This window comes from Canis lupus, chromosome 9, assembly GCF_048164855.1.
Source record: "Canis lupus baileyi chromosome 9, mCanLup2.hap1, whole genome shotgun sequence".
NCBI classification, from domain to species: Eukaryota; Metazoa; Chordata; class Mammalia; order Carnivora; family Canidae; genus Canis; species Canis lupus.
The window spans coordinates 40,818,079-40,839,297 of record NC_132846.1 but is presented as its reverse complement, the minus strand read 5'-3'; the positions used below and the strand labels follow the sequence as shown (position 1 = coordinate 40,839,297).

The window sequence follows — 21,219 nt, the reverse complement described above, 5'->3', positions numbered from 1 at the left end:
GCCAAGTGTTATATAAAATCTGAGTAAATTTGTTACTGAGAAGACGCAAGCATTCTTTGCTCCAATTTGTGTAGCAGAAGGAATGGAAAAAACTTAGTTGTATACAAAGGAGTTACCAAAGCAGGTGTGAGACTGCTATCCTTAGAAAGGCTAGCTTGAATGGCTGACCCCTGGCTGGTGTCTAGAAATCAGAATTTGGGGAGGGTCCCCACCATTCCAAGAACTGATGAGTGGCTCACTGTGCCACAACTATAAACAACCTTGTTTATGCTGAACAGCTACTTTTTTCTCAGAGTCTGGAATTTTGAGAAGTGCTAGGCGGAAAGTGCATATGTAACTAACCTCCAGTAAAAACCATGATGACCAAGTCTCTAATGAGCTTCTCTGGTAGACAACATTTTGCATGTTCTCCACTGGGAGAACACTTCTCCCCTGAGAGAAGACTCTTGGAATCTTGTGTCTGGTTTCCTCCAGACCACGCTGTGAGCCTTCCACTTGCTGATTTTGCTTTGTAGCCTCTTGCGGTAATAAATCATAACCATGAGTACAACTATATGCTGAGTTCTCTGAATCCCTGTAGTAAATCAACTAGGGGTGGTCTTGGGGACTTCTAACACATTAGCAGATTTAGAAATTTAACCTTTGGGATAGAATTAAGGGAAGTAGTCATAACAACTGCTTGATATCTATAGGTAAGATCTATAACAATTTCTTTTTAAAAATTTATCAAAATTCTCACTTTAAATATAGGCAAACTGACATTAAGTATTAAAAAAACAAAGTTACCTCAGTCATAAAAACTCTGAACACTATATAGCTTTCAAATCAGAATTTTTTTAAAAAATCAGCTTCAATACTACAAAGAGATGCTAAACCATGCCCACTTTCCCTGAGCTCTCATTTTATCTTGGATTTCCAGGCTTCCTTTCCATCCCAAAGGAACAGATTATTATATTTTAGTCAATCTTTCCTTTCAGCATGAGAACCTCAATAGGCAAAGCAGTCACCAATGGGGTACAATACAAAGGCTGATTAACAGCCCCATAACAACAGATAACTTTCTTTTACATAAATAGTGAAGGGCCCATAGGTTCATTTACCTTGGATACAGGGCACATGGTTCATGACCATGTTAATGAAAGTGATAGGACCCTTCTGGGAGGAGGATGACAGCCTAAAGTATCTTATCTGTTTCAGAAACATTGCTATATGACATGTTATACAAAAGGCCACCAGGACTAATCACCAGAAGATTTAGTCCCAAGGGATTAGCTCTTCAAAATTCTTTTTTTTTTTAAGATTTTATTTATTTATTAGGGAGAGAGAGAAAAAATGGGCAGTGGGGAGGGGCAGAGGAAGAGGGAGAAGCAGATTCCCTGCTAGGCAGGGAGCCAACATGATGCATAATGCCAGAACGCTGGGATCATGACCCAAGCCAAAGGCAGACACTTAACTGAGCCACCCAGGCACCCTGTTCTTCAAAATTCTTAAATAGCCTGGAAAAAAAGTAACTTGGACTAGTTCAAAGTACACACACACACACACACACACACAGAAAGAGAGAAACAATCTTGGGACAATTGGGGAAATTTAAAAATTTTAAATGGGATATTAGATAATGTTATAGAATTACTTTTTTTATTTTCTTAGGTGTGATATTATTGTCTTTATGTGGGAGAATGTTACCCTTTAGAGATGCATGCTTTATTATTATTAAAGGTTCAGAAAAAATATTTGTCATATGTATATACATGTGTGTACACATGTATACACACACACACACACACAGAAAAAAAATAATGTCCTGGCTAGATGATCCATTGCCTTATCTCCTCCTTTGTCCTTGACTAGGCTGTTTCACACTCTGCAGATGTAGAAGTTAATCTGTAGAAAATTATAGTAATGCAAATAATTACTGCCCATAGATATGAATATGGTACCTGGTAAAATGCAATCAATGATCACCATATGTATAGTGACCAGTTTTGCGTGCATTTGTAAATTCACCTCAGCATTCCTTACCTGACTGTGGATGTGTATGCCACTTTGAGTTCTCTTCTGAACTAGTTATCATATCTTATTGGTTCCATGAGTTAAATAAAATCTTTGATGTGTTCATTTTATATTTGTATGAGTCTTGATTTTATCCTCTTTTAAAATTTATCCTTTAACATGGGGCAGCCTGGGTGGCTCAACGGTTTAGCGCCGCCTTCACCCCAGGGCATGATCCTGGAGACCCAGGATCATGTCGGGCTCCCTGCATGGGGCCTGCTTCTCCCTCTGCCTGTGTCTCTGCCTCTCTCTCTCTCTGTGTCTCTCATGAATAAATACATAAATTTTAAAAAAAATTTATCCTTTAACAGTTTATATGAAGGACAAAGATTAGGTGGGAGGTAAACAGATGCTGTCAATTGTTCTGTATATTTGATATTTTTTTATGATAAAACGTTAGAGGGAATTATTAAGAATCAAATCAAAACAAAACACTTAATACCCAAATTTCACCATGACTACTGTATGTAGACATAAGAAAGATTTCTGAAAAATCAAAATACATGCAGACACACAGATAATGCATTCATATCCCAACTAGGCCTTGACTTTTGTACTTCTGTGGCCATGTTTGCATTACCCAGTTTTAGCAAGAATCCTACCAAATTGGGTCAGAATTCCCCATCCTTAATATCTGATCATCCTCAGTATCTGACTGAGCATCCTCCACCATCCCCTAGTGATATCTGATCACCCTGGCCTCCTTTAGAAGGAAGCCTGCTAATTGGTTTAGCCAGAATTCCTCCTTTCCTCTGACCATTCCTCTTAGTAAGTTTCTATCCACCAATCCCTCTACCTTGCTCCTTGGCTATAAATTCTCCCTTCCCTTTGTCATATTCAGAGTTGAGCCCAATCTTTCTCCCCTACTGCAAACGTCATTGTAGTAATAAAGTCCTGAATAGAGACTTCCTTTAAAACAAGTGTCACAAATAACTTTTTCCTTAACAATACCACCCACAACTACCGGCAGAGTGACTAAAGTTGAAAAAACCAACAACACCAAATGTTGGTGAGGATGTAGAGCAACCAGAACTCTTATTATACAATGCAAGTAAGGGTATAAAATATACCACCACTCTGGAAAAGGAAAGCAGTTTCTTATAAAACTCAGCATACACCCACCCTATGATCCAACAATTCCACTTTTAGGTCCTTCCTCAACAGAAATGAAAACATATGCTCATAAAAAGACTTCTACAGGAATGTAACATTTACAGCAGTTAATATCCAAAATCTAGAAATAGCTCAGTTGTCCATCAAGAGGAGAAGGGATTAAAAAAATCAATAACAGTGTTAAAAAGAAAACCACAGGCCCAAAATAAAGTAACTTATGCTAGGTCACCAAGCTGGGGCTTAATACCTAACCTAACTGCACTTTCAATCTCCCCCAGAAACGTAATCCTAACCAGTCAAGAATTTTCTGGTCAGTGCCAATAAGGTAACCCTGTCACATGGGCCCTCTCGATGGATGTGACCATGGGAAAAGTGACCTCACCCACAATAAACCTTTTTTTCTGAGTGCCTTTGAAAACTTTTGCCTTTCTGTAGCCCTTTGGTGCTCCTTTCTACTTGCCAGATGGAATGCTGCCCAATTAATGAATTGTTTAATAAAACCAATTAGATCTTCAAATTTATTCAGTTGAATTTTGGGTTTTATTTATTTATTTTTTAATATTTTATTTATTTATTCATGAGAGACACAGACTGAGAGAGGGAGGCAGAGACACAGGCAGAGGGAGAAGCAGGCTCCATGCAGGGAGCCCGATGTGGGACTTGATCCTGGGACTCCAGGATCACACCCTGGACCAAAGGCAGGCACTAAACCGCTGAGCCACCCAGGGATCCCCTGAATTTTGGTTTTTAACAGATTAGGTGGAGCATCAGGATCCAAAGCAAACTTGTGGTGGCATCTGGAGATAACAGAAACAGGTGTGGTACCTTGCAAACCCTTTTGAGTTCACGGTCTGTCTTGCCATTTCTAAGGGCTGCTGGTGAGGTCCTGTGGGTGGAGCTCCCCTTCTGACTAGCTTTCCAGTCTGGGGTTATTAGTCGGTCTAGCCCCAGTCTTTAGTCCTAAATTCAATCTGCAATTCCACATTCCCAGTCCACAGTCCCCAGTAACGGAGTCTGCTGATTTAATCCAGATTGGAAATTGCTGGCGGCACATACAGGGCCTTCTATTAGCCAACCTGTAGTAACTCCTAAACCCCAGCCCTCAGTTCTGTCTTCATATTCCACGCTGGGAACTACATGTGGCAGCTGCAATTCTCCATTTGTTTGGAATCAGTCAACAGTTCCCCTTCTTTGAGGTCTGCTGGTTCAATCTTTTTCCTGGGCCCCTAGTTCTTTGGTTCCTGCTGGTGTCCATGTTTCCATTTCCTCAATACTATTTCTGTTGATGTGCAAATGAGGTAAAGTCTTAACTAAAAGAAAAATAATAAATTTATAATCATAGAATGGATCCTTAAAACCCAAAGAATTAAGTGCTTACCTTCTAGCACATCTGCTTCTTTTATACTTAAGAACTATGGTCCCAGAAGCTATAAATGTCTACACGCCTGTTTTGTTTCCTAAATAACTTAGTTTGTAAGAACTTAGTTGTCAGAAACCCCAAAATAATGCCAAACAGAGTAAGGCCAGACAGAAGCACAGAATAATTTCCATCCATGGATGACTGATAAAAACCAACTAATGTATTTGGTACTTTCTCTTCCACAGCTTCTATCTAAAGCTAGTCTAGGGACACCTGGGTGGCTCAGCGGTTAAGCGTCTGCCTTTGGCTCAGGGCATGATCCGGGGGTCGAGGATCCGGTCCCACATCGGGCTCTCTGTGAGGACCCTGCTTCTCCCTTTGCCTGTGTCTCTGACTCTCTCTATGTGACTCCCAAGAATAAATAAATAAATCTTTAAAGGAAAAAAAAAAAAAGCCAGTCTATTGATGTAGCAACTTTCATATTATAAACTATCATGTCCCTTCTTCCTGTATCTCTCCAACTCTCCCAGAGGAGGACCCTTCCAGAAAGCGGATTTGCTGCCTGAGACTCATGCTAATGCTGAAAATCCAGTAAAAGAATCATTAGTAGATCAAATGTAAGGCAAGGATTTCCACCACCACAAAAAAAAAAAAAAAAAAAAAAAAAAAAACCCTCAGGAAAAACAAATCACTTCATAAGCAATCCTTACTATGTACCTCTTTTACAGGGAATTCTTTCAATCCTTTATTTTAAATACAAAATACCAATTGGGGTTGACAGAATCAGCCAAAAACAACCTGAGTCAATGTCTTATTTTGGCTACTTATAGAGGTAAGCTGATGGTATCAAGGAAAGATGACAAATTAAGCAGAGATTTAGCAATTACTCCTGAGGATATGAGCTCACACTTCTACATTTAAGTTGCCACTGTTGCAAACTCTTTTAAAGATCATTTTAAAAAGTAAATAGAAAAAAAAAAAAAGTAAATTGATGGGATACCTGGGTGGCTTAGTGGTTGAACATCTGCCTTTGACTCAGGGTGTGATCCTGGAGACCTAGGATCAAGTCCCACATCAGGCTCCTGCATGGAGCCTGCTTCTCCCTTTGCCTGTGTCTCCACCTCTCTCTCTGTGTCTCTCATGACTAAATGAATAAAATCTTAAAAAAAAAAAAAAAAAAGTAAATAGCAGTTAAGTTGTGGTGATCACAGATATACACCAACTGGACACATTGTAGAAGAATACTAGTGTTACACAAGTGGGCACCTGTAACTTGGGATAAAACATTCTTACCCATATTCAAAAGGGATTTATCCCCAAAAAAACTGAAAATGTGGTCTGGAAAAATATATTAGTTGACCCAAAATGTGGCTCCAGTATGATAAAAATACTAAGGTCAATGATGTATGTGATAATTTTGGAGAAAATTTTTTTATAAAGAAGAAAATGATATTTCTAAATTAGTGTGATTTTACAAAGTACATGATTCTAAACAGGTACATGTACCTAAATTTAAAATGTAAATTTTGTAAATAGACATTTGATTTGTTTACCTATGTACTTAAAAATACATGTTTTTTATTTTATTTTATTTATTTATTTGAGAGAGAGTGAGTGAGCACAGAGAGAGAGGGAGAAGCTGACTCCCCACTGAGCAGGGAGCCTGATGAGTGGTTCGATTCCAGGACCCCGAGATCACAACCTGAGCTGAAGGCAGACACCTAACAGACAGCCACCAAGGTGCCCTCCAAAAAAAATACATGTATTTTCAAGTTAGAAAAAACTGGGGGGACTTTTTAAATAGGGACATTGGGGGAAATTTGATATTTGGAATTATCTTAAGAGTTGAGCAACATGATATACGCTGAATTTCAATAAAGCAAAACTGATTCACCATAGCTAGCCTGTTGATCATGTAGCCACACAGAGCTCTGGTCCCTTCTATCAGAAGCACAAAAAACTAGTAAGCTTGATCATATTTAGTGACTTGTTTCACCTGCATTTAATAATCTTTCAGAGATTATAACTTGAAACAGGCCCACAGTAGGCATCCAGGATTCATTCCTGGACCCCTGATGTTCCCTCTGTCAGGATCTACAGTGGCACAATGCTTAACACTTAGAGTCAGCTCTTCAGTCTGTCTCCATCCCTCCCCACCATCCACTCCCAACCCCACTAGCTTCACCCATCCAGCTGAACTAATTTCCTCCCACAGCCAACCTGCCCCCTCCTCCACCCGAATAAGGTGGAGTCTTCCTTCCAAACATCTCCTCTGACTGGAATGGCTGCCCCCCAACTCCATCCTTTAGAACCCAACATTCTCCATGAAGTTGTCCTAACCACCTCAGCTCACAACATATTGCTTCTACTCTCCCAAACCCTTGTGCAATGCAGTCATAATTTAGCACTTACTTACATGCTTTTGTAAATTATTGTGGTTGCTTCAGGCACATTCTTTTTTTCTAAGAGGAACGAATTTTGAGGGCAGGAACTGAGACTGATAATCCTTCTAGTCAACTCTTCACAGTTGACTGTCACTTGACTGAATGCTGTCTAACAACCTCATGCCATTTCAAGTGAAGTATGCTTCTGTAAACCACTGCTTTTGGCAAACTGGCTACCTCTGAAACTGTGCCAGTTTTAACCTACTGGCCTGAAACATCTTGCTTTCTAGCACTGTAAAAAATTCTCCATGCACCAACCCATCAGCAAAACAGCTTGTCAAGGTAGAAATCTTTTAAAATACCCAGAACCTGACCACCGCCCATTACCTCTACTACCACAGCCCTGAACTAAGCTGCCATTGTCCATCACCTAGAGTATTGTAACAGCCTCCTAACTGGTCCCCCTGCACCCATCCTCCCCTCCTCACAATCCCAATAGTGAGCAACATGGGTCTGTTAAAATGCTACTCAGATTGGGTCAAAACTCTAAGATCATGCATTAGTCTGACTCGTGGCAGGAAACAGATGGCACAAAGTGGGTGATGTGAGCGGAGTTGATAAAGGAACTAGTTACAGAAGTGTGGGCAGGTGTAGGGAAACCACACAAGAGAGTGCAGTACTCTAAGGCAGGCAACACAGGGTACTCGATCCCCTCCTAGGCCTGAAAAGTGTGAAGAGAAGGGGTGGGCAGGGTGCCAGAGAGCAACAATGGAAGGCACCTGCTAAGAGTTGTGACCTAGTCTAGAGACCCTCCAGACCACCCAGTCTGTCAGGAAAGGAGTAAACATGCTGAGTAAACATCTCATTCTCTCTTTCTCTCATCTCCCCTATCAATATCCCCCATGGCCAAATACACCCAGAAGCCATAAGGCAAGGGAGCCTATCCATGAAGGTCCACCTCTTGGGGAACACCTGCAGAGCAGATGGAAAAGGGTACAGTGGATCTGGGGAGGTAAAAAGACGCTATCTAACCAAATGGCTTCCCATCTCAATCAGCATATCTTAAAGTATACTTACAATGGTCTGGAAGGCCCTACATGATCTGACCTCATCTCCTATTCTCCTGTTTACTAACCTCTCTCCTCACACTGACTCTCTACTCACCAGGCACTAGGGAGGCCTCAAGTCCTTCATACTTGTTGCTTTCTCTGCCCAGAATGCTTTTCCCCCAGACACACACAGCCTGATCCCTCACTTATTTCAGGTGTCAGCTCAAGTGGCAGGCACATCGTCAGAGGGTTTCCCTTACCACTTTATATAAAAACCTTTCCTGCTCTTACCCCATGAATTCCTGGCATACTTCATTTCTCTTATCCTATTTCTTTTTCTCTACAGCACTTCTTATTAAAATTAGATAGATATACAAATGTATGGATAGTTTTTTTTCCTTTTTTTGTTGACTGCCTCCCTGGCCTAGAAGAAAAGTTTCATAAAGGCAGCAGCTTGGCCTCTTTTGTTCATTGCCTTACATCCAGTACCTTTAACAGTGCCTGGCACATAGAAGACACTCATTTTCTGAATGAATAAAAATGTGAGTGAACAGAACAGAAGAATCCATAGCTAAGCGCTCTTTACACTATTTATAGGTTTAAATAATGATTTAATTTAAATAATTTAACTAATATAATAATTAAATTTAAATTAAAAATAATTTTACTTTAATTTAAATTGATAATCAGACAGGAAACAGAGACAAGCATTTGTTCTTATTGGTAATGGCACAAAATTGAACCCTGTCATTAAATCCCTATGAAAAAATGGACAGAACCAAAAGAATAACTAGTTTCTTCTGTAGACAATGCCTCCTAACAAGGTTGGTATTTCTTATGATATACCTCATCATTAACCTACCCACCTAGTACCTCTCTAAGCTTCAGTTTTCTCATCTGTGAAATGGAAAAAGATTGACTGATACAATGTATGGAGAGCATTTAGCACAGAACTGGGACTCCGTAAATGGATGCTGCTATGATTATTAGTAATGCTGAAACTGAGGTAACCATCTATATGAGACACTACATCATCTTTCTACTCTCTAGAACTGTTTATCCCAGACTTTAAAAATGTGAACTGGAAGAATGACATGTTAAAGACATACAGGATGCTTTATTATCTATCACATAGTTGGGCCTACATTTGAAAGACACCCTATAATAACAATGTTCCATATCAGAGCCTAGCCTTGTCCTTGGCTGACCCTTTGACAGCCCAGAATCTTGTTGCATCCATTTTTGCATCACTTATTACACCTAGACACTTAGAGTATAAGTGCTAGTATTTCCTGGCAGGAACTAAGCAGGGGTGCTCTACTGGCAGGGGAGGGGGGGGGGCGGTTAGCAGTATAGGAAAAAGAGAGCATAGCAGTAAAACTTCTAATAATATTCCTGTTTTCTGACTTGCCCCTTGAACCATGGAAATCTCTGTCCTGTACGCTAAATTAATAGATGAGCTTCTGATTTCCTTTTCTTTTCTTTTCTTTTAAGATTTATTTATTTATTTGAAAGAGAGAGCAAGAAAGCATAAGCATGGGGGAACAGTAGAGGAAGAGGGAAACGCAGGCTCCCCATCAAGCAGGAAGGCTGATGCGGGGCTCAATCCCAGGACCCCGGGATCATGACCTGAGCCTAAGGCAGACACCCAACCAGCTAAGCCACCCAGGAGGCCCTGATTCCTTTTTCTCCACTAGAATTCCGTCCATATGCCTATCTTCTGGGTCAATTAACTACATAAAAAGTGACCCAATAGTTTCACGTCACATGAAAAGGAAAAGGCTTGACCTGAATAAACTCTACAGTCTGCCACTTAGGAATACTGCAAAGATCCTGTAGGTTTTTCATTGATGGGAGATTTCCTTGCAATCTTTTGCAAAAGGCTTCTGTAGAAAGACACACTGGTGGGTTAACTAAGCTGGGGAGCTACATTCAAAAGGTAAGGGTTAAAACCCATGTGGCATAAATCTCCAGTTACAATATTCTTTCTGCTGTTATGTGTATAACCGTGTATTCAAGTCTTTTGTTATGAATGCATAATTATATTCATAGTCATAAATATAAAATATGATAACTATCACTACTAATTTTGCCCAATTACAGGCTTCCAAGTTCGGGTGTGAAAGTCAAAGCAAGTCTCCTAGGTTAAGCCTGGGTACTATCTTACTAAGAGATCTAACTTTATTTGTTAATACTACAGCCCGATACTACTTGTTAGTACTAAAAAGGATCATCTCAACCACTTCTAGTGACGGGTGGGCATACATTTCCACAATAACCTGGGAACAATTCCAAATGGAGAATGAAAAGAAAAACAAAAGAGTTCACTACCGACTCCTCGAACACTTGTCGAAGGGACAGGTTCGAGGCCTCAGTGAATGAAGGGTGAGTTGTCTAAAATGCATTCTTTTATTATGGCGCTTTCCGAACAGTACTGTTTTCCTCAACAGGGCTGTGCCACGCTCATGATCAGAAGCTGTTTTATTTCTTTGTATTTCCAGCGTTTAACATTGTGCCCGTCCCTTTGCTGGGGCTCGAACGATTGAATCCCAAAGCGCCCACTCACGAGGCAGGCCCTACACCTGGCACTGTGGCTCAGCAATCAAGCAGATCCGGAACGGCAGGAGCGCGGTCTGGCCGCTCCTCCTCACCTCCACGTCCCAGCACTGCGAGCAGGGTTAGGGAAGCGCACCATCCATCCGACCACCTCCCACTGTCCCGGCGGAGTGAAACCGGCGGTCCGACCGGCCCGGGCTGCTGCGGTCCTCCAGGCACAGCACACGATCCTCTCCGCTTCCTTCGGCAGAGAGGACCCAGGTACTGTCCTCGCCTCCAAACCCAACCCTGACGCCGACCCTCTCCCCAACCTGGCCCCACAAACGCTCCATTCCCCAACCCGACCCAGCCTGGGCGCCCAGAGCTTCCCAGAGGGGAGGCGCCGCGGTGCACTGTGGGAGTCGTAGTTCATCGGTGAGTTCCGCACGCCTACGGCCCTGCGGACGGGACTCCCGCTCCCAGAAGCCCCCGCGTGGGCGCCTCGCTCAGTCCGGCCGCCTCACCTGTTCTACGGACGTGACTGTTTCCACCGAGTCGTCCTGCAACCGCTCCCGCGCGTGCTCGGGCCTCAGACTGTACAGCGGCTCTGACCAGACAGGGGAGGAAGATGGAGGGCAATAGTAGGTGAAGGAACTCGGAGAAGCCATGGTCAGGAGAGCAGCGGGCGGTGTATAGGACTCCCTTCGTCAAACAACAACGCGCATTGAAACTCAAGCGGGCTAAAGCGCTACGGAGAGCGGGTCGAGTCAAAAAGACTTTGAACGCGAATCGCTCTCCACCCACCCACACAGCTTCGGGGAGAGGGTTACTGGGATGCTGCTGCCCCCCATTGGGCAAGAGGAGCTGCTGCAGGAGGCTCAGCTGCCTGGAGCGCACGGAAGGACGGATGGGTCTCTCCAATCTGGATTTCATTTCCGAGAGATGGTGTAGGACTCCTCGGGTCGTTGTGCAAATTAACACACGCAGGCACGCACACTTCGACATTGTGCTAATTGTCGCCTAATTGCAATGGCAGTCCTTCGCAGTTTCGGATGCCCAAGAACTGTGAAACTCAAAAAACATTTTTTGACACATCTCCTGACTCAGACACACTATCGCTAATAGAATTACTGTGCACCTTTGGGTGCGTGGGAGCCGCCCAGGAGAAACCGTCGGCTTCTCAACGAGGGAATTGCCTTCTCGGTACTCAGGGATGGAGGGAAGAGGCATTGTAGTTGTCTCCTATTGTCCCCCAGGGAGCCACAATACAGTAGTAGGGTCTAAAGCGCAGTAAAAGGAACAAGTATAAGTGAAACGACAAAGGAAATACTCGTTTATCAGGCAGTTTTTTAGGGAGCACCTACTATATGTCAAACAGTGTGCTAGGCCCTAGGTATACAAAAGTGAACAAAACAAACAAGCTCCCTGCCCCTAGGAACCTTATAGTCTAGTGGAATTGACAGAATTAATGAATGAACGCAATAATATATGAAGACTTGCCATAAATGGTATGAAAGAAAATAACAGTCTACAAGAGACTGAAAGGAGGACTGGACTAATTAGATTGGGTGGTCAGGCCAAGCCCCTCTGAGGCCTCTCTTAGACCCAAAGGATGACAAGGAGCCATCCACATGAACAATATGGGGAAGAGCTCCACTAGAGGAAGCAACAGTAAGTCTGAGAGAACACTGCCACAAATATACTTATGTATGTGTTTTAATTATAATGATTTAATCTAAAGGTATTCAGAATAAACAATTCTTATTGAGTAGGATTAATCATCATATATGCCTCCATAAAAATGTTAAAGTTGTGATTTTAGGGAAATCCTGTCTTTGGACAAGGAATAGAAGAGACTCTCTTTCAGGGTCCTGAAAGGACTACGTCAAAATTATAATGCCAAGAATTGGGGGAGGGGGCAGAAGATACTGTAATAACAGGCCTTCCAGATAGACTTGGCCCTGTCCAGACTTGGACAACTTCCTGCTCAGGGTATTTTACTCTGTTGCCCCTCAATTCCAAGTCACACGTCTGGAACCCAAGGAACTGTGGTGTGGCATTTCACAACCAACCATTCCCCTTTTATCCGTCTCTGGTGTTAAATAGAAGCTCTCAGAAAGATCCTAAAGATGAGGCTGGGATGGCCTAAAGTCCTCAGACAAGTAAACACTATCACCATGTTCATTGCAGTGGTACTGTTGCTAAGTTAAGTCCTGTAGGTGGCAAAATGTTTCTAAATCTGAGAATAAATGACCCTGTGTGGGTTAGGGTCATGGATATGGCTGCACTGTACTTCCCTCTCTGTTGGCATCTTATTGTCTTTCTCTTGGTTCTGTTTTGAAAAGAAAAGACAGTCTGATAAAGTCTGAGTCACATCTGAAGATTCAGCCTTCTTTGTAAAGAGTTCCTTTGCTGGCTAGAAATTTAAATTGAGCTACTGAAAGAGTTGCTGGAACAGTTTTGTAACAAATTGTTATATCTGTTACAGGTGCACCTAAAGCAATTGCAAATTGTATTTGAGAAATAGAAACCCATTTTTGAAATGTAGTGTCTTCTGCAATGGGATCTGAAAGGGGTATGGCAAGAGTGTCCTGCAGAATACCGTCTATTATCAATAGGTATTTGTTGAGTCCCCATTATGTGCTGGGCACTTATGAGCTAAGTACTGAGGAGACAGTGGTAAAAAAACAAAAAACACAGTCTCAGCCCTTACAGGGCTCATGATTTACCAGAAGAAACAGACATTAAACAATCATTACAAAGTTGACTATTTCATTACAGTTGGGGGAAATGGCAGGCACATAGGCCATGGTGAGATTATATAATGGAAATTTCCTAGAAGATCAGGAAATACTCACATGAGAAAATGAGTTAATTAATGCAGCGTGAAGGGACATCCCAGGCAGAGGAAACCCAGCAACATCAAAGAGCAAGTGAAACAAGGAATGAAAAATATGAGGAGTTTGTACTCCACATAGCATTGAGAGGATAGTTCAGTCTTGGATCATCAATTGCCCACCAGTTGTCCTTCCTCTAGGTTTGATAAAAACCACTGGTTCAAGAAGAAGAATGAATATAAATACTGGCAGTATGGCAAAGAATTATATGCTTACGGGAGAAAATAATGATAATAGCAACTGTAGCTTGGACTGCAGATGGTTTGGGGTTATTTTACTCAAACCCCTTGTATTTTTCTAAATTAAGCTGTGAATTGTAATTGTCTCCTCAAAAATAATATAAAATGTGGATAGTAAGTACTATTTTGTTCTTTCAGGAGCAAGAAAACAAGAAAAAAAAATTAATGACCCAAATGAACCACTAGAGGTGGCTCCTCACCCTGGAGTAAGCTTGCAGAGTCCGCTTTAAACCTGTTCTCAAGGCATTGCTCACAGAAGCCCATATGTCTGCGTGAATTGTTTTCTTTTAATATCTTCTGAAAGAATATAATAATACACATTTTATAAAGATTATAAAATGGAAAGAACCCATCTGTTACCTGCTAGATAATTAATTTCCTCCTCTACCAACATCTGTGGCCTCCTGTTCTGTCCTCCATGTCTGTCCTGTTTCCTGGGACAGAAGACAGCAGCCCCGCTCTTACAGAGGGGACCACTTCCACCTCCTCCCCCCATGCCCTACCCGTGGATGTTAGTTATCCCTTGCCTCTCTTAAAACATCAAGTACGTTATCCTTGTACTTGATTATGCCCATCACCCTCAAACAGGCTACTTCTTCATTCTTGGGGGGAGGGGGACATTTTTAAACCTATTAATTCCACTCTCCTTTGACCACCTTCCCATTACCCATTTCCTCCCTACCAGTGTCTCCAATTCCTCTCCTCCAAGTACCTCCTGAACCCATTCCCATCTGGCTTCTCCATCAATTCTTGTCAAGTCCCAGTTAAACCCCATGTTGCTAAGTCCAAGGGCCACTTCTCAGTCCCCATCTGTCCTCCTGCTTGACTTCCTAGCAATATTTGTTATTAGCAGTTCCCTTCCTATGGTGTCTAGCACTAGCCTTTGCCTCTTCTTTGTCTTCCTGACACCGTAACTTGGGAGCATCCCCAGGACTCTGTCTCCACTCATCACCTGCGAACTCAGTTAGTCTAAGTATTTTAAATACCACACTGTTGGATTGGAAATTCCCTCATATCTCTAGCCTGGGTCTCTCTCTCTCCTGAACTCCTACTTCGCATCTAATATCCTGTTTGCACTTCCACTTACATGTTGAACAGGCGTCTCAAACAGTATGTCCACCACAGAGCTGCTGGCCTTCCCTTCCAGACCCGTACACACAGCCTACCCCATCTGTTGTGCTAACTCCATCCCTCCACTTGGAGTCTGTCCTTGATGTCTTTGTCTCACTACCCATAAGTCTTGTTGAAGACATATCCAGAATCTGACCACCGCGAATCAATTCCACCGCTAGTGTCTGGTCCAAGCCACCATCATGTTACTTGGATGACCTGAGCCGAAGGCAGATGCTTAACCGACTGAACCACCCAGGCACCCCAAAATCAAGGTCCTTGACCATGGCCTAGAAAGCCCCAAAGACATGGTGTTTACTCCTAGTACTTTCCCGCTTACTCACTCTGTCCCTCACACTGGTGTCTCACTGGTCTTTGCACAGTCCAGGCACATGCTGTCCTCGGAAGGCTTATGTTCACTCTCCCTTCTCTGCCATGTTCTCTGCCCACAGGTATAGACAAGGCTTGTCCACCTACTCCTTGCAGTCTTTCCTCAATTCTTTAGCTTAACTCAAATTCCTTTCCTATCAAGCCTTTCCTGAGCTCCCCATACAAAGCTGAAATGCCACCGTCTTGCACTAATACTGTGTTTACTTTTCTCATGCATAGCACTTACACTAGGTTGACAGACCTTATATTTAATGTATCATTTTAATTACCAGAAGATAAGCTCTCAGGGCAGAGATTTTTGTACATTCATTGCTTATTCTCTGGCACATAACAGGCATTGGGTAAGTTAAATGATTTGAGTGATTTCTAGTCACTGTAATAAACATTTTGAGTATTCATTTCTATAACCTACTATAGAAGATAAAGACAGTGAACATAATACTGGCCTTACCTGTCAGGAGCTCACTAGCTAAAAAAAACAGGCACTATATAAATACAGAATAAATATATTTAAGTAAATATAGAACAAAATACTTAAATACATATAAGCAAGACACAATACATACACAAAATGCAGTGGAGGAAGAAGAAAGCAGTAGTTAATTTTAATCTATTTAATGAGGATAGCACCTTAATATGTAATATTTGTGTTTAGCGATACTTTCTTTTTTAGAAAATAGTTATTTCAGAGGGGAAGTGGATGAGGGGCAAAGGGAGAGGGAGAGAGAGAATCTCGAGCAGACACAGGACTCAATCTCACAACCCTGAGATCATGACCTGAGTGGAAACCAAGACTCAGACACTCAACCGACTGTACCACCCAGGCACCCCTATTTAGTAATACTTTCAATAGAATAAATATTCTTTGGTAATAATTTTTTATTTTATTTTTTATTTTTTTTATTTTTATTTATTTATGATATTCATACAGAGAGAGAGAGAGAGAGAGGCAGAGACACAGGCAGAGGGAGAAGCAGACTCCATGCACTGGGATCGCACCCTGGGCCAAAGGCAGGCGCCAAACCGCTGCGCCACCCAGGGATCCCGGTAATAATTTTTTAAAGACTACATTAGAGTTTAGAAATCGTGAAATTTTATTTTCTATTACTTTCTGTAGCATACAAAAGGAAGTATAAAAAGCTTCAAATTATTCAAAAAAGAATAGTTTTCTGAATATAGTGATTTTATGGCACAGTGAATAACTGGGCTTCTCAGAAATCAATAAATCATCAATTACACTTGTATTATTTTATTGTCATATATTGATATAAAATTAATCAAATTATATATTATTAATCATTACATATACTCTATTACTGAATACTTGTACAAAAGTGTTGACTCTTAGTCCCCTTTGATCACAGCAAACACTATTTTACCAGCGGATACAAAATTGAAGCCAATTAAGGAGCATTGTTCACAATGAGAAGGCTGAGAAATGATTTTTTTTTTTAAGGTTTTATTATTTGAGAGAAAGAGAGAGAGAGCCTGAGCAGGGGGAGGGAGAGGGAGGAGCAAGCTCCCCACTGAGCAGGGAGCTAGATTTGGAGCTTGATCCCAGGACCCAGGGATCATGACCTGAGCCAAAGACAGACTCCCAACCAACTGAGCCACCCAGGTGCCCCTGAGAAAAGATTTTAAAAGCTGTTGAGAGACAATGTCAGGGGTACACACTCCAGAGCATACCCGTGACTCTCAACCTAGGCCATGACTTTGAAAATATAGAATCTCCCAGGTACCAGCCCAGGCCCACAAAGTCAAAATCCCTTGGTCCAGAGACCCAGTACATGCATCTTTTTTTTTTTTTTTTAAAGATTTTATTTATTTATTCATGAGAGACATAGAGAGGCAGACACAGGCAGAGGGAGAAGCAGGCTCCATGCAGGGAGCCCAATGCAGGACTCGATCCCAAGTCTCCAGGATCATGCCCTAGGCTGAAGGCGACGGCGACGCTAAACTGCTAAACCTCTGAGCCACTGGGGCTGCCCCCAGTGCATGCATTTTTTAAAGCACCACATGTGATGCTGATACACAGGTAGAGTTGGGAGCTGCCAGGAACCTTCCTAAACAGCAGAAATGCTGGCTGTCCACCAGAGTTCTGCTCCCTTTCCATAGCAGGTAGTCACAGCTGGGCACTGGTTGTCCAACAGTCCCTCTGCATTTAGGCAGGGCCTGCTGACTGAGTTCTGAACAGGGGAACACGGGCAAGAGTGATATCCACCACACCCAGGCCTGAACCCTTAAACCCTACTGGATCCTCTATTTCCTTTCTTCCCCTTTCCCCCAGCAGGATGTCAGTGCCCCGGGCAGGCCTCCATATTCAAACGAACTTCCGGCTCCGTGTTCTAAAAGTTCAAAATCTCAGGTAACAAAGAGATCTTAAGTGTTTTCTTCCACTGGACAGATATCCATAATCCCTTTAGAGATTTGAAATTATTTTCTGGACAAATATTGTGACCTCTTTCAAATTGTATATTATTGTTACTCCTTTCAAATAGTCTTTTCATATTGCTGACTTATGACTACAGGGTCAACCCTCCCCTCCCCTGTTGAGGTTCCCAAAGTTTCATCTTCCTTACAGACTATCACGGGTCCCCTCCTCCCCTGCAGTGTACAAGGCAGTCTTAGAGGGGGTCTCAGGGGTATAGTTAGAAAAAGAAAGCCTATAATCTTGAAATGTGGGGGACTGGAGGGTGGTATTCCCCAATCCTTGCTAGGCGGGCACTTTCCTCCATCCTTCCTACGAGGCTTTGCTTATAAAAGAGCATGTCTTGCTTTTAAATTGAGTCCCACAGTGGGAGTCCTTACTGAAGATAGCAGAGCATCTGCCACCCTGGGTGCCTAAATGACTTCGTAGCACAGAGCCACTCCCATTCCCACCTCCTTGCTGCCCAACACACTTTACATGAGAGGGATGTCTTTATGTGTGAGTGCCTGAGATTTTAGGATTCATCTGTTACAGTATCTAACATTGCCTTAACATACATAAAATGAATGACTTCATTCCTACATTGATTCCTATCTGCAGGTTATATCTTGTCCCCACTCCAACCCCCAAACATAACTTTGACAGTAAAAGACTGATATGACATACATCGATTGGTTGGTGGTTACTAGTTAAGTCTTCTCAACTCTAGTCTCATAAAGGGAAGAATCTTCTGAGGTTTTCCCATCATGAAATCCTCCCATCGACAATCCAATCTAGACCACCTATTAGGAAGCCACAGGAGCAACTTAACTTTCATTTCTTGTTCCAAGATAATGAAATCATTCTGAAAAACTATCTGCACAGGGAGTAACTGATGAGGCTCCTGGATTGGTTCTTTATCATGGGTTAAATTTGTATCCCCCACCCCCTAATTCATATGCTGAAGTCCTAAACTGTAAACCCTCAGAATGTGACTTATTTTGAGAGGTAGATACTTTAAAGAGGTAATTAAGGTAAAATGAGGTCATCTGTTTGGGCCCTAAGGCAATGTGACGGATTTCTTTGTGAGAGGAGAAGAGAAGGGCACAGAAAGGCTCAGAGCAGGAACAGGAAGATGGCCAGGTGGAAGGAGGGAGGACTCAGATAAATCCAACCCTGCTAACACCTTGACCTTGGACTTCAGCCTCGAGAACTGTGAGAAAATAAACTGCTGTTTAAGCCACCCAGTATGTGGTACTTTGTGATGGCAGCCCGAGCTAATACAGTCCTGAAGCCAGTGGCCTGGACTCCAAGGACAACCTGAAGTGGTACTCTGGGTCATTCTGTGTTGGCTTGAATTACCATCAGAATTGTTTTCTTTGGTCTCCAACCCCAATATGCATCCCTGACAACTTGTCTTCTTCCCTCTTCCCTTGTCATTTCAGACTCTTTCCCCCTTTCTCTATCTATTAGAGATAGAAAGAGAAAAGGATGGGGCACCTAGCTGGCTCAGTAGGTAGAGCATGCAATTCTTGATCTCGGGGTTGTTAAGTTTGAGTTTCATGTTGGGTATAGAGATTACTTAAAAATAAAATCTTAGGGCAGCCCAGGTGCCCTAAGGTGGCTCAGCGGTTTAGCGCTGCCTTCAGCCCAGGGCCTGATCCTGGAGATCCGGGATCGAGTCCCACATCGGGCTCCCTGCATGGAGCCTACTTCTCCCTCTGTCTGTGTCTCTCTCTCTCTGTCTCTCTCTCTCTGTCTCTCATGAATAAATAAATAAAATCTTTAAAAAAAAAACATTAGGGATCCCTGGGTGGCGCAGCGGTTTGGCGCCTGCCTTTGGCCCAGGGCGCGATCCTGGAGACCCAGGATCGAATCCCACATCAGGCCTCCCGGTGCATGGAGCCTGCTTCTCCCTCTGCCTATGTCTCTGCCTCTCTCTCTCTGTGACTATCATAAATTAAAGAAAAGAAAAAATAAAACATTAAAAAATAAAAATAAAATCTTAAAAAAGAGGATATGAATGGAGGACCTACTGAAGTGATGAGGAAGGGAGGTTCTATGCTATTTCTCCTAACCTTGAGATAAGGTGAAAATCCTATAAAGTGAGCACATCAGCTTTGTCACCCAAAGTTGGAAACACAGGTGTGAGTCTGGAAGATGTGTAAGGGTTTTGCTCGTGAGGAGCCCCATAGTCCAGCTGTGTTGGTCTCAGCGGTGGGCTGCCTATGGGCCAACACTCTGGCTATTCCGCTGTGGCCATGGTAGATCCCACAGTGGTGCCCCTGCTGACTGTTTAAACAGGGAGCATGCTCAGTGTCCGGGCTGGGGGTGGCAGGAAACAGGGGCAGGCACTTGTCTCTCCCTGGTAAAAGAATGAGTATAACATAACTGAGAAACTGATTCTTGGGGGCTTCTTGTGAGAGGGAAATCCGGCAACCATTCTCGGACGTCTCCCAGCCCTGCTGAAACCTGTCCTAGTGCAAGCTGACCTCAACTAGGGAGGATGCCAGAATGTCCCACTGGATGCTGACATAAGGAGGTGAAATTGGGTGTGTATAAAGCCCCTGGTTAAAGCAAACTTTGTTGTCCTCACGAGTTTACATGATTCTTTTGCTAACACTGTTCCAAAAATCTCAGCTCTTCCATTTCACAGTGTGAAACACACACACACACACACACACACACACACACACACACAGAAATGTATTTCTGAAAGTAGCAGAGCCAGGATGTGAATGGACAACTTAGGTGTCTAGCAGCTTGGACTGCCATATGATTCCTTTTTTCTTTTTTTAAAGCAACATAAGCTAATGAATTTGACGTCTGCCCAGCATGATGAATTATCTTTAATTTTTTTATGAGTGTATTTACTTCCTGGATTCATTCAGGAAACCTCACTCCCTTTCCTGTCTTGCCTGGGGAAGTTATTTCCTTCAAAGTTTCTTCTTGGACTAGGAACTTGCCTCAGGGCGCATCTTTCCTGTTTCCTGGACGGAAACAAGTAGAGAGCCCCTAATAGTCCCACTAAGTAGACCTGCAGAGTATTTATCATGACGATGCCCATCAATGGGAAGGCAGCTGCAGTGCCCAAAGGGGGTCAGGCTGAGTTGAACCTGCACTCCACACTTTGTGTGGTAGTGTGGATGAGTATCACAGCATGATGGCCTGAGTTCCTGGAAAACATCCCTGAGCCTCTGTGGGATACACTTACCAGCCATGTATGCATATGGGAAACATTACAGGGTGGTCTCTGTCCCTCAGCATTTATTGAGTACTGTCATGTGCTGTGCTAAGTCCTTTCCACACATTGTTTCATCTTTCCAACAATCCTGAGAGGATATCCCTATTTTTACAGATGAGGAAACTGAGGCATAGAGGGGTATAATAACATGGTCAAGGCTGTACAGCATGTGAGTGAAGGAGCTGTGGCTGGAACCCAAGGGTGCCCAACTCCAGAGACCCTCATATGCACCTGAAACCCAGTGTAAATCCAGTAAAGAGAAATACACCTGGAAATCTTAAAAATCTTAATGGAATTCACAGGGTCCATTTTCTTAATTCTTCACGTCATCAAAGTAGCTACCAGCTTCAGGAGTTTTTCCTCTTTATTATAAATTTAGACATACAGCCTGAAATACAACTCTTCAAACCAAGAAGATGGGGAGTTACTGCTTTCCTTA

The 21,219-nt window shown here is 42.7% G+C and overlaps 2 protein-coding genes across 3 annotated transcripts in view; one reads left to right on the top strand and one right to left on the bottom strand.

Moving 5' to 3' along the window:
- FNTB (farnesyltransferase, CAAX box, subunit beta) overlaps window positions 1–11,259 on the bottom strand; it is a 64,642-nt gene extending 53,383 nt beyond the window's left edge. The window contains exon 1 of one of the 2 annotated variants that reach the window (XM_072838935.1): window positions 11,018–11,259. In XM_072838935.1, coding sequence (XP_072695036.1) covers window positions 11,018–11,161 — 144 coding nt within the window. In that variant the 5' untranslated portion in view covers window positions 11,162–11,259. The remainder of the gene's footprint in view (window positions 1–11,017) is intronic. The other variant, XM_072838933.1, reaches the window with a different exon arrangement.
- Window positions 11,022–21,219, top strand: part of RAB15 (RAB15, member RAS oncogene family) — a 35,328-nt gene continuing 25,130 nt past the window's right edge. Inside the window, exon 1 of the mRNA XM_072838940.1 lies at window positions 11,022–12,164. Within this exon, the coding sequence (XP_072695041.1) occupies window positions 12,125–12,164 (40 nt within the window). The 5' untranslated portion in view covers window positions 11,022–12,124. The remainder of the gene's footprint in view (window positions 12,165–21,219) is intronic.